The 13568-nt window shown below is 36.7% G+C and overlaps 2 protein-coding genes across 2 annotated transcripts in view; both read right to left on the reverse strand.

Annotated features, from left to right (window-relative positions):
• Positions 1-4756, reverse strand: part of LOC131934165 (uncharacterized) — a gene marked incomplete at its 3' end in the record, with an annotated part of 8972 nt that extends 4216 nt beyond the window's left edge. The window contains 3 exon segments of the mRNA XM_059290479.1: positions 74-267; positions 523-596; positions 4642-4756. Of these exon segments, the coding sequence (XP_059146462.1) occupies positions 74-267; positions 523-565 (237 nt within the window).
• A 6195-nt stretch (positions 4757-10951) lies between these two features.
• On the reverse strand, positions 10952-12572 carry LOC131934166 (uncharacterized; the record flags this gene model as incomplete). The annotated part of the gene is given in 3 exon segments (XM_059290480.1): positions 10952-11276; positions 11590-11687; positions 12404-12572. Coding segments are annotated over 3 exon segments (331 nt in total), but the record flags the coding sequence as incomplete, so codon positions are not given.
• Positions 12573-13568: the final 996 nt, after the last annotated feature.

The raw sequence follows: 13568 nt of genomic DNA on the forward strand, positions 1-13568 counted from the left end.
TTATTTAATTTGCTACGAATTTCAGGCGATAATTTACATTAATAAGTTATTGAATTAAACTGAAACTGTTTACCTCACGATTTACGTATGCCCCTTTAGTTGCAACAGGTGTTATGTTACTCCAGAAGTTCGGAAGGTCAACAACGGTGTTATTGGCCAAGGTAAGAGTAGCGTGCTTGTAATTTCCGCTCAGCATTTCGATGAGGTTAGAAAACATCAGTTGATTAGCGTCCGTAGTCTGAACATGATCACATTTAGCTTGTTGGCCTAAAATAAAAATTTGGTGCGTAAAAAGAAACTAAAGATAACTAGTTTTTATAAGAATATATATATATATATATATATATATATATATATATATATATATATATATATATATATATATATATATATATATATATATATATATATATATATATATATATATATTCTTAAACTTTTATTGGTTAGATTTTGGTTAAAATTTCTAACGCGTTAGACATGTTAAGCAACTCAAACATATCCTTGACAAAACAGACTTACTCGCAATGGCAAAGAAAAGTGTCACAAAAAAGATAGACTTCATGTTGACTTGAGGAAGCTCTGGTAAGCACAGTCTAAATAAAAGAAAAAATGTATAACTAAATGAGTATTTGTCAACAAGGACAACTCTAAAATATAAAAATAATATAGAGATACTTAGAGGCGTTAATCCCGCCATCATAATACGACTAAGAGGAGTGTCGAGGTTAGGAGTGATGATCGCACCGAGTGATTTTCTTCTTATTTCTTAATTTTTAGTGAGGGATCGAACGTTATCTGCCAGAGAGTTGAACACGACACTTTTTCGGCCTTTGTTCAACCAAGAACAAACTACAAGGCAACAGTTGTTTGATTTTGGAGTTGTCTCTCCAGCTAACGAGCCTCATCTGCCCGAGTGTTCGAACTCGAGACTTTTTGGTTTAGCAAGCATGAGCTTTACCGACTCGACTACGCCGGCCAGTTCTATGAATGATTAGTTAAAGTAAAATACTCTTTTAAGTTAAACTGACCATTATTACAAGAGGGTGGGGGTGACAACATGACGTAAACGTGCTAACTATAGAGAAAACAATGCTAGATCCAACTGTATTATTAACGAACTATTGATAATCATCGTTTCTACTAAGTCTGCGTGATTAAAGCTTATACACATACATGTACGCGTATGCGGCATATACTTAAATTGTAGGCCGACACTAATACACATACACACGCGCGCACACACGAACACACACGAACACACACACACACACACACATATATATATATATATATATAAATAAATAAATAAATAAATATATATATATATATATATATATATATATATATATATATATATATAAGTAAAAAGGCCTACTTTGTTTCTTATTGGGGGGGGGATGACACCAAGTGCCGACCGGGTGACACTTGACCTAGCGACGCCATTGACTTTACTTCATTGGTTTATTTGTGTAGCTGAACGTCCCGAGATCCCCAGGGCTATCCTAGCACCCGGGGCTCGCGTATTAGACTACCTTCACAGGGGGATAAGTGTACTGCTTGAATCATCAGTCTCGCTGCATTAGGGACCTCCGCCGGGGTGGGGGGGGAATGGGCTTTAATTTTTTATTTTCATAGTTTCGCCATCTTGATAGTGGTTTTGTGAATAGCAAACTGATCTACTAGAGTAGTGATGTTATACAGTGTAAAAAAAAAAAACATACACATGAGCTGTAGTGTGAAAGATAGGCAAACGTTCAAACGACTTCCATGACTTATTTCCTCTTTTAAATAGTTATATAGGGGTGCTCATAAGCTCCTTTTAATAGATTTGTACAAAACAAAATCAAAAGCAATTACTTCTCTTAATTATTTTTTTTAAAGTACTTACTGAAGAATGACATTGTATAATAAACCGGGAGTGATCTCCCCTAAACTTTCTCGAATATTCTTATATAAAACAACAGGGGATGGGAACTCGGGATATAGTTATGATTTTTAATCCATTTTCAATACTTAAACTTTTTAAAATAAAATAGAATCTCATAGAAAAAAGTATTGCACACCAAGCGAACTCCGAATAAAGATATTCATAATGGTGCGCAATATTATTAGTACTTTATAAATTTAGATGCGATTTTGAGAAATCGGAAATAGCGTAAATTAGTACTTCCCGTCAACGGAAATTACTCAAAATTTGACAGAACGAAGAAAATTAGATTTTTTACTTACATGTGAAATTTCATTTATCTATCTGAAATAGTACTCAAGTTATAGGCTTTTGAAAAATTCAAAGTAGAAAAAGTACCACTTCCGGTTATCGGAATTCGCTCAAAAGTTGATACGGATCTACGATTTTGATAAAATACTTATATATGAAATTTCACCAGCCTAGCTGTAACGGTACTCAAGTTATCGTGTTTACACACACAGACACACAGACACACACACACACACAGACACACACACACAGACATACGGACAAGATTGCAAAATTATGTTTTTCCGTATCAGTGAGGTGTAAAACGTCGAGATTTGTAAAAATCTCGATTTTTTTTGTGTGCACGATTACAATATATATACGAGAAAGTAAAAAGGAAATGTATTTAAAATTAATAACATAAATACAAAAATAAAATAAACCGGGAGTGATCTCCCCTAAACTTTCTCGAATATTCTTATATAAAATAACAGGGGATGGAAACTCGGGCTATAGAAATGATTTTTAATCCATTTTAAATACTTAAAGTTTTAAAAATAGAATAAAATCTCGTAGACAAATTAATTGCACACCAAGTGAACGCAAATAAAAAAAGCGCATAATAGTGCGCAATATTATTAGTACTTTTAAAATTTACATTAGTTTTTTGAGAAATCGGAAGTAGCGTAAATTACTACTTCCAGTCAACGGAAATTACTCAAAATTTAACAGAAGGTAGAGAATTAGATCTTTTACTTACATGTGAAATTTCATTTATCTATCTGAAATAGTACTCAAGTTATAGGCTTTTAAAAAATTCAAAGTAGGAAAAGTACCACTTCCGGTTATCGGAAATCGCTCAAAAGTTGATACGGATCTACGATTTTGATAAAATACTTATATATGAAATTTCGTCAACCTAGCTGTAACGGTACTCAAGTTATCGTGTTTACACACGGACAGACACACACACAGACACACACACACAGACATACGGACAAGATTGCAAAATTATGTTTTTCCGTATCAGTGAGGTGTAAAACGTCGAGATTTGTAAAAATCTCGATTTTTTTTTTTGCACGATTACAATACTTTCTCTATACTACGTATATACGAGAAAGTAAAAACTAAAAATAAATATAGCACGAGACACCATTACTTATACAAAGCTTTCATGTTTCATATTCTTTTGACAAAATAAATGTAGGAGGTCATATAACAGAGATAATATAAAACAGATGTTCAAAACAGACTAATCTACCGCCCCCCCCCCTTCCTTGAACGAAATGGAATTTATATAGAATATATATATATATATATATATATATATATATATATATATATATATATATATATATATATATATATATATATATATATATATATACTTTTAACAGTGTCCACCCCCCCTCTCGAAATTTTCAAATGCCACCCCCCCCCCCCACCGAGAAAAAAAAGTTTGGAAGAAACACTGGTTATTACAATTTGAAGTTCTGCCTATCTTTTACACTAAAGCTTGTGTAGTGGTTTTTTAATATTTGCCTGAAGAACTTGTGATAGTGACTGTAGAAAGAATAAATATAATCGTACCGCTGCTACAGAATTTTATTTTACAAAACAAGCATCCACCCCCTGCCCCTCACTTTACTTTATCGGGCAGTGTGGTAGCCCAGAAAATTACAAAGGAAGAAGAAACTTATATTGTACATTGCCCAGGTCTTGGATTATATAGAACGAGCTGACCCGTATCACACGCCGCTATTTAGTTTTATTTTCTACTTTTCAGTAATTCATAATTTGTGAATTCGACAGTACCAATATATATTTGCTTTGAAACACTAGAACCATCCTTTCCCCCAACCCCACCCCCCCCCGGTGAAAGCAGCCTCCTCATAGTTACCTCCCCTAAGTTTAAAATCGTTTCATACTATATTATCTGCCCCTAATAAGCGTCACTAAACCCGGCTCTACGATTGTAAACATTTAACGTGAACCACAGCTCACCAGAACATGTGGCCTAGAGAGGAAGAGAGGGGACTGTTAGGCGCCAGAGGCGTAGCGATGGGTGGGCAGGGGGTACATATGTCCCCGACCTTAGGGAGCGCCAAAATGGGTTGTAAAAACAAATTCAAATGTCATTTAAGCTGCATTTTTGCAAATCGAAAGTTTGAGGGGGGGGGGGTGCAAATCGAAAGTTTGAGGGGTGAAAGATTGAAAGTTTGTCCCCGGGTGCTGGGAAGGGTCGCTACGCCTCTGCTTGACACGCTTACAGCTTGGTGTTTTCTAACGTCTCCAAGAAGAGAATTATATATAGAAATGACATACAAGTTACAAGGTAATGTGTTGTCTAATCACTAACCAGCTATCGCTTGTGTTTTAGGTTAAAATAACAAGCTCAATGATTTCTGCGATAAAAAGGGATATATTACGCTTAGACTTACGGCGTACAAACTCTTGATCAATGTGTTCAGGTGTTTGGTATGTCCAATCTACTGTATAGACGTCTCAGAGAACAGTTGCAAACTCCCGTTATAGGCGTGTATTATGAATTATATAACACAACAATACCACGCCCCTAATTCAGTGGATAGAGATAGTTGAGGCTCCTCGGTTATCCAATACTTTTAGTTTACTTTGAATCCACTTGGACGAATCGGCTAACAGTTTCTGTTGCCACGCCCTCTCTTTCGTTTGTCCCAACCCCTCACCGAAGGAAATATTATAGATTATAAATGTCTGTGGCGATTGTAACACACACACGCACACACACACACACACACACACACACACACACACACACACATATATATATATATATATATATATATATATATATATATATATATATATATATATATATATATATAATATATATATATATATATATATATATATATATATATATATATATATATATATATATATATATATATATATATATATATCTTACAGCTCCCTAGAAACATGTTCATGTGAGTGGGTTATCCCCCCCCCCCCCCTCAACGACTGGACGAGACTGCGTTATTGTGTAGAGCAGGGGTCTCCAAACTTTTCAGCCCGAGGACACATTAACTATCAAATTTCGGTTAGGGGGCCAGTTTCTTTCAGGCATGTCTTTGGGGTGGGAGCCCCTTTCTCCCCCCCCCCCCCACGAAGAACGTCTACCCACCTCAACGAAATATAATTTATATAGAAATATATACAAATTTCAAGTGCCCCCCCCCCCTCTCCCGGAGTAAAAAGGCTGAAAGAAACATTGTCGGGGGCCGACAACACGCTCGAGGTCCAAGTTTGCTCTAAAATTGTTCTTCACGTATTTCATTCTTGAAAATGTTTGTTTCTTTCAACATGTCTCTGAACTATCTATGGTTGAACTTGAACCCATGTGGCTCTATTAAATTCACCACCTTCACCACAGGATTCAGTACACTGCTAACGTACATATATTTAGCACACAAAGCTTGCTGGTGAATAATACAGTGCAGGAACCTTGGTTGTAGAATTGATTTCTCACTCGCTTGTCCAACCAAGCCTTTCTTTATGCCACTCATGTTAGTCCTGTCCAAGTTATAATCAGCAAGTGTTTTTTTAAACTCATTGAATATATCCTCTCCGGTAACAGTGCCAACCGTGTTATGTAGGAAAGCCAGCTCTTCTGTTATGTTCATGTCTTCATCTAAACCTCTAATGAACACAAGCGACTCATCAATTGTACTTGATAAATGGCAAAATTTGTTTGCATTTTTCGCTATTCTATTTTTCGCAATGTTTCCCCCATGTCTGCAACATGTCTTTGCACCTAAAGCTACATTCTCAAATTGTTTTGAATTTTATGGACAAAGTTCCTCAGTCACCTCCAACAAATGTTTTGTACGTGGACAAAAATATCTCCGCGGGCCGGATGAGAGGACCTCGAGGGCCGCATCCGGCCCGCGGGCCGTAGTTTGGAGACCCCTGGTGTAGGGTGTTAATTTGCCACCATAGGTGTACGCAGGTAGGAGTATATACTAAAACTGGAGACCTTTGTTTTAGCGGTCGTGCGCTCTACGGCTATGTGACAATGCCACGTAGCATCATTTTTTTTGTTTACAGCAAACGAAATATATGAAACAGAGTTGTCTAACCTGTGATTATATCCACAACAAAGTTTAATTTAATTTAATTTTTTACCCGCATGAGATGTTCCGATGATTGATAGAATGTTATACTAGACTCTTTCAAAAACAACAACAAACCAATATATTTTATTTCATAAAGCGTTTTAACAAAGAATTACAATATTTACCCAAGTAATTTAATTACATTTTTAAAAACTTCTTTATTAAGGTAATTTTTCTAGCTGGTTAACTGTAATGAATAACCGTAGAGATATATAAGGCTCATCTGGAATAATAATATCCAAAGCTTTGATAATACCTATACTTAAATATCGGTCTCCTGCATATGTAATATTTATAATTAATGTTTGTGAGATACGTTTGTTTAGAAACAGTTGCAGATTTTTAATGTGAGGTTATATGTAAAACTATGGGTGTGGGAATAACGTTTCTTCGTTAGCAACAGAACGTTAGATTCTTTAATGTCTCTTCTTCTTCTTGTTGTTTCATACTGTTGTGACCTGTTGTCTCATCCTGTTGTGACCTGTTGTCTTCTCTCATCCTGTTGTGGCCTGTTGTCTCATCCTGTTGTGACCTGTTGTCTTGTCTCATCCTGTTGTGACTTGATGTCTTGTCTCATCCTGTTGTGGCCTGTTGTCTTGTCTCATCCTGTTGTGGCCTGTTGTCTCATCCTGTTGTGACCTGTTGTCTCATCCTGTTGTGGCCTGTTGTCTCATCCTGTTGTGACCTGTTGTCTCATCCTGTTGTGACCTGTTGTCTCATCCTTTTGTGATCTCTTGTCTTGTCTCATCCTGTTGTGACCTGTTGTCTTGTCTCATCCTGTTGTGACCTGTTGTCTCATCCTGTTGTGATCTGTTGTCTCATCCTGTTGTGACCTGTTGTCTCATCCTGTTGTGACCTGTTGTCTCATCCTGTTGTGACCTGTTGTCTCATCCGGTTGTGACCTGTTGTCTTCCTGTTGTGACCTGTTGTCCTGCCTAATCCTGTTGTGACCTGTTGTCTCATCCTGTTGTGACCTGTTGTCTTGTCTCATCCTGTTGTGACCTGTTGTCTTGTCTCATGCTGTTGTGACCTATTGTCTCATCCTGTTGTGACCTGTTGTCTCATCCTGTTGTGACCTGTTGTCTTGTCTCATCCTTCTGTGACCTGTTGTCTCATCCTGTTGTGACCTGTTGTCTCATCCTGTTGTGGCCAGTTGTCTCATCCTGTTGTGACCTGTTGTCTCATCCTGGTGTGACCTGTTGTCTCATCCTGTTATGGCCTGTTGTATTGTCTAATCCTGTTGTGACCTGTTGTCTCATCCTGTTGTGGCCTGTTGTCTCATCCTGTTGTGGCCTGTTGTCTTGTCTTATCCTGTTGTGATCTGTTGTCTTGTCTTATCCTGTTGTGATCTGTTGTCTTGTCTCATGCTGTTGTGGCCTGTTGTCTCATCCTGTTGTGACCTGTTATCTCATCCTGTTGTGGCCTGTTGTCTTATCCTGTTGTGGCCTGTTGTCTCATCCTGTTGTGGCCTGTTGTCTTATCCTGTTGTGGCCTGTTGTCTCATCCTGTTGTGGCCTGTTGTCTCATCCTGTTGTGGCCTGTTGTCTTATCCTGTTGTGGCCTGTTGTCTCATCCTGTTGTGGCCTGTTGTCTCATCCTGTTGTGGCCTGTTGTCTTATCCTGTTGTGGCCTGTTGTCTCATCCTGTTGTGGCCTGTTGTCTCATCCTGTTGTGGCCTGTTGTCTTGTCTCATCCTGTTGTGACCTGTTGTCTTGTCTCATCCTGTTGTGACCTGTTGTCTCATCCTGTTGTGACCTGTTGTCTTGTCTCATCCTGTTGTGATCTGTTGTCTCATCCTGTTGTGGCCTGTTGTCTCATCCTGTTGTGACCTGTTGTCTTATCTTATACTGTTGTGACCTGTTGTCTTGTCTCATCCTGTTGTGACCTGTTGTCTCATCCTGTTGTGACCTGTTGTCTCATCCTGTTGTGGCCTGTTGTCTCATCCTGTTGTGACCTGTTGTCTTGTCTCATCCTGTTGTGACCTGTTGTCTCATCCTGTTGTGACCTGTTGTCTCATCCTGTTGTGGCCTGTTGTCTCATCCTGTTGTGACCTGTTGTCTCATCCTGTTGTGACCTGTTGTCTCATCCTGTTGTGGCCTGTTGTCTCATCCTGTTGTGGCCTGTTGTCTTGTCTCATCCTGTTGTGGCCTGTTGTCTCATCCTGTTGTGACCTGTTGTCTCATCCTGTTGTGGCCTGTTGTCTTGTCTCATCCTGTTGTGGCCTGTTGTCTCATCCTGTTGTGGCCTGTTGTCTTGTCTCATCCTGTTGTGACCTGTTGTCTCATCCTGTTGTGAACTAATGTCTTGTCTCATCCTGTTGTGACCTGTTATCTCATCCTGTTGTGACCTGTTGTCTCATCCTGTTGTGGCCTGTTGTCTCATCCTGTTGTGACCTGTTGTCTCATCCTGTTGTGGCCTGTTGTCGTGTCTCACCCTGTTGTGACCTGTTATCTCATCCTGTTGTGACCTGTTGTCTCATCCTGTTGTGGCCTGTTGTCTCATCCTGTTGTGACCTGTTGTCTTGTCTCATCCTGTTGTGACCTGTTGTCTCATCCTGTTGTGACCTGTTGTCTCATCCTGTTGTGAACTGTTGTCTTGTCTCATCCTGTTGTGACCTGTTGTCTCATCCTGTTGTGACCTGTTATCTCATCCTGTTGTGACCTGTTGTCTCATCCTGTTGTGACCTGTTGTCTCATCCTGTTGTGGCCTGTTGTCTCATCCTGTTGTGGCCTGTTGTCTCATCCTGTTGTGGCCTGTTGTCTCATCCTGTTGTGGCCTGTTGTCGTGTCTCACCCTGTTGTGGCCTGTTGTCTCATCCTGTTGTGACCTGTTGTCTCATCCTGTTGTGGCCTGTTGTCTCATCCTGTTGTGGCCTGTTATCTCATCCTGTTGTGACCTGTTGTCTCATCCTGTTGTGACCTGTTGTCTCATCCTGTTGTGGCCTGTTGTCGTGTCTCACCCTGTTGTGGCCTGTTGTCTCATCCTGTTGTGACCTGTTGTCTCATCCTGTTGTGGCCTGTTGTCTCATCCTGTTGTGGCCTGTTGTCTCATCCTGTTGTGGCCTGTTGTCGTGTCTCACCCTGTTGTGACCTGTTGTCTCATCCTGTTGTGACCTGTTGTCTCATCCTGTTGTGGCCTGTTGTCTCATCCTGTTGTGGCCTGTTGTCGTGTCTCATCCTGTTGTGACCTGTTGTCTCATCCTGTTGTGACCTGTTGTCTCATCCTGTTGTGACCTGTTGTCTCATCCTGTTGTGACCTGTTGTCTCATCCTGTTGTGGCCTGTTGTCGTGTCTCATCCTGTTGTGACCTGTTGTCTCATCCTGTTGTGACCTGTTGTCTCATCCTGTTGTGGCCTGTTGTCTCATCCTGTTGTGACCTGTTGTCAAATCCTGTTGTGGCCTGTTGTCTCATCCTGTTGTGGCCTGTTGTCTCATCCTGTTGTGGCCTGTTGTCTCATCCTGTTGAGACCTGTTGTCTCATCCTGTTGTGACTTGTTGTCGTGTCTCATCCTGTTGTGGCCTGTTGTCTCATCCTGTTGTGGCCTGTTGTCTCATCCTGTTGTGACTTGTTGTCGTGTCTCACCCTGTTGTGACCTGTTGTCTCATCCTGTTGTGACCTGTTGTCTCATCCTGTTGTGACTTGTTGTCGTGTCTCACCCTGTTGTGACCTGTTGTCTCAGCCTGTTGTGACCTGTTGTCTCATCCTGTTGTGGCCTGTTGTCTCATCCTGTTGTGACCTGTTGTCTCATCCTGTTGTGACCTTATGTCTTGTCTCAACATACTGTGGCTGTTTCTTTATAGTTTTTTAAATTTTTCATTATTATATATTTAAATTAAATCTTTTTTTTTCGTTTTCTTATTCTAATATTAAATAACAGATTGTCATCTAAAATGTGTATATCATTTTTAAAAAACTTCCAGCGTTTAATTAACATGCTTGCTTAATTGCTATTTAGGCTTGTTGATTTAACTATTTGTGTTTTGAACCAGACTTCATAGATAAAATATGGTGGAACAATCAGTTTGCTCTTAGAAAGCGTAGAGGTCCCCTTTCACCCCAACTACCACGGCGTTATTCATACAGGCAGGCAGGGAGTTATATCTGTTAGTTGTACTGTTTTCCCTCCAAATAAAAATTACTAAGCAATGCGTACCAGCATGTCATGCAGCATGTGTTTTGTTCATTGGCTCCGGCTTTCTTTCTGTATGTGTACCATAGCCTTTCAGAGTTTCTTCAAGGCATCTCTTCGGGGCTTTGCCCCCCCCCCCCCCGAAAAATTTTTACCGCCCCCCCCCCCCGAACGAAATGAAATTTATATAATTTATATAGAAAATATATACTTTTAACAGTGTCGCCCCCCCCCCCCCCCGAAGAAAGTTTACCGCCCCGAAAATTTCAAGTGCCCCCCCGGAGAAAAAAGTCTGGAAGAAACACTCTAGCCTTTGATCAAGAAAGAACAATTGGTTTTTACTCAAATTGTATCACACGTTAGTTCTGTGTTACTTTTATTTACAATTTACACATTTATTTTGTAGCTCTGTCGGATTTGTAGAATATAGATCAAAACATAAAGAACTGAAAAGATTTTTTAAATGGTTTATTTATCACTAAACACGACAAAACAAATAGGTAATTTTTCTTCAATTCAAATGCATTTATTTATTTGGAAATTTAATTTTAACTTTTCAATATGATCTAATTTCAAATCTTATTTTTATAAATTTTTATTTTCTTGCCTAAGACTATATTTCAAAATGCCATAATAAAAAACATGTTATTTTTTTTTGCATTGAGTTTAAAATTAAAGCCAGTTGCAGCACCATTAGTAGATGAATATCAGCTGCTACGAAAGCTACGTACGTCCACAGGGTTTCGGATTTTTTCTGTAGGTGTTTACATAAGATGGAAAGGCAGTGCTGTAGAAAAAAGTAAATGTTGTTTTAACTTGGCTATAGCACTTTAACAATAAAAAAAGTAAGTATTGATGCATTTCAAACATAAAATTAACAGTACAATAGTGGGCTCAACCCTACGCACAGCCGCCTTTGCTTTGCTGGAGACGCTGTTCTGAATTTTGAGCCAGATTCGAACTCGAGCAGTCCATCGCTCTACCTCCAGGCCACGCCGCACCTCATATTTTCTCCTTTCGTTAAAGGGTATAAATTTTATCTAAAAATCATACACATTAGAGAAGTCGCATGCAAATAAAAGTAAGAAATAAGAGTTTACAATCTCCAGGGGCTTTTGTCCATTTTGAAAACTGTTAGATCAGGGTGGGTGAGATGCAAGCCAGTGCAGTTAAAAACTCCAGTTAGGTATGGTGGGTCCTACAACATAAAAGCCAAAAAGGTAACTGTATCAAAACATGTATATATATATATAAATATATATATATATATATCTATATATATATAAATATATATATATATATAAATACATCTATATATATCTATATATAATCTATATATAATTATATATATATATATACATATATATATATATATATATATATATATATATATATATATATATATATATATATATATATATATATATATATATATATATATATATATATATGTACATATATAAATGTATATGTATATATATATATATATATATATATATATATATATATATATATATATATATATATATATATATATATATATATATATACATATATATATATATATATACATATATATATATATATATATATATATATATATATATATATATATATATATATATATATATATATATATATATATATATATATATATATATATATATATATATATATATATATATATATATATGTATATATATATATATATATATATATATATATATATATATATATATATAAATATTTATATTCAGGAATTCTTTAAGCTATTCAAAATAAAGATTATAAAAAATTGCTTTCAAGGAGGCTGTGTTTTGATGTTTTTCTAACCAATCTAGTGTTTGATGCGAGGTGTATTACCGATATCGGCAATATGCCAGCGTTCATACACAATCTGAGTTCTCTCTATACCTTTGGGTGTGCATCATCCAATGGGCACACCGCGAATGAAACTACAAAGGCATCGGTCCTGTATTCGTCGCGAGAGAAAACGTTGTCACAGTGTGGGAAGTTTTCAACCATATCAGCGGTGAGGGTGTCTTGGAAATACTCTGATGCCACAAGCAAGCTATTATTTGAACTAAAACATATATATATATATATATATATATATATATATATATATATATATATATATATATATATATAAATATACATATGTATGTGTAAGAGTAGTGTGTGTACGTGTATGTGTAGGTGAATATGAATGTTTACAGTTATGTAAATGTATGTGTATGTGTATGTGTATGTGTATGTGTATGTGTATGTGTATGTGTATGTGTATGTGTATGTGTATGTGTATGTGTATGTGTATGTGTTTGTGTATGTGTATGTGTATGTGTATGTGTATGTGTATGTGTATGTGTATGTGTATGTGTATGTGTATGTGTATGTGTATGTGTATGTGTATGTGTATGTGTATGTGTATGTGTATGTGTATGTGTATGTGTATGTGTATGTGTATGTGTATGTGTATGTGTATGTGTATGTGTATGTGTATGTGTATGTGTATGTGTATGTGTATGTGTATGTGTATGTGTATGCGTATGCGTATGTGTATGTGTAATTGTATATGTAATTGTATACGCAATTGTATATGTAATTGTATATATAATTGTGTATGTAATTGTGTATGTAATTGTGTATGTAATTGTGTATGTAATTGTGTATGTAATTGTGTATGTAATTGTGTATGTAATTGTGTATGTAATTGTGTATGTAATTGTGTATGTAATTGTGAATGTAATTGTGTATGTAATTGTGTATGTAATTGTGTATGTAATTGTGTATGTAATTGTGTATGTAATTGTGTATGTAATTGTGTATGTAATTATGTATGTAATTGTATATGTAATTGTATATGTAATTGTATATGTAATTGTTTATGTAAGTGTTTATGTAATTGTATATGTAATTGTATATGTAATTGTATGTAATTGTATATGTAATTGTATATTTAATTTTATATGTAATTGTACATGTAATTTTGTATATGTAATTGTATATGTAATTGTATATGTAATTGTATATGTAATTGTATATGTAATTGTATATGTAATTGTATATGTAATTGTAT

The sequence above is a fragment of the Physella acuta genome, unplaced genomic scaffold (genome assembly GCF_028476545.2).
Source record: "Physella acuta isolate Inbredline_101_S28 unplaced genomic scaffold, ASM2847654v3 ptg002747l, whole genome shotgun sequence".
Lineage (NCBI taxonomy): Eukaryota > Metazoa > Mollusca > Gastropoda > Physidae > Physella > Physella acuta.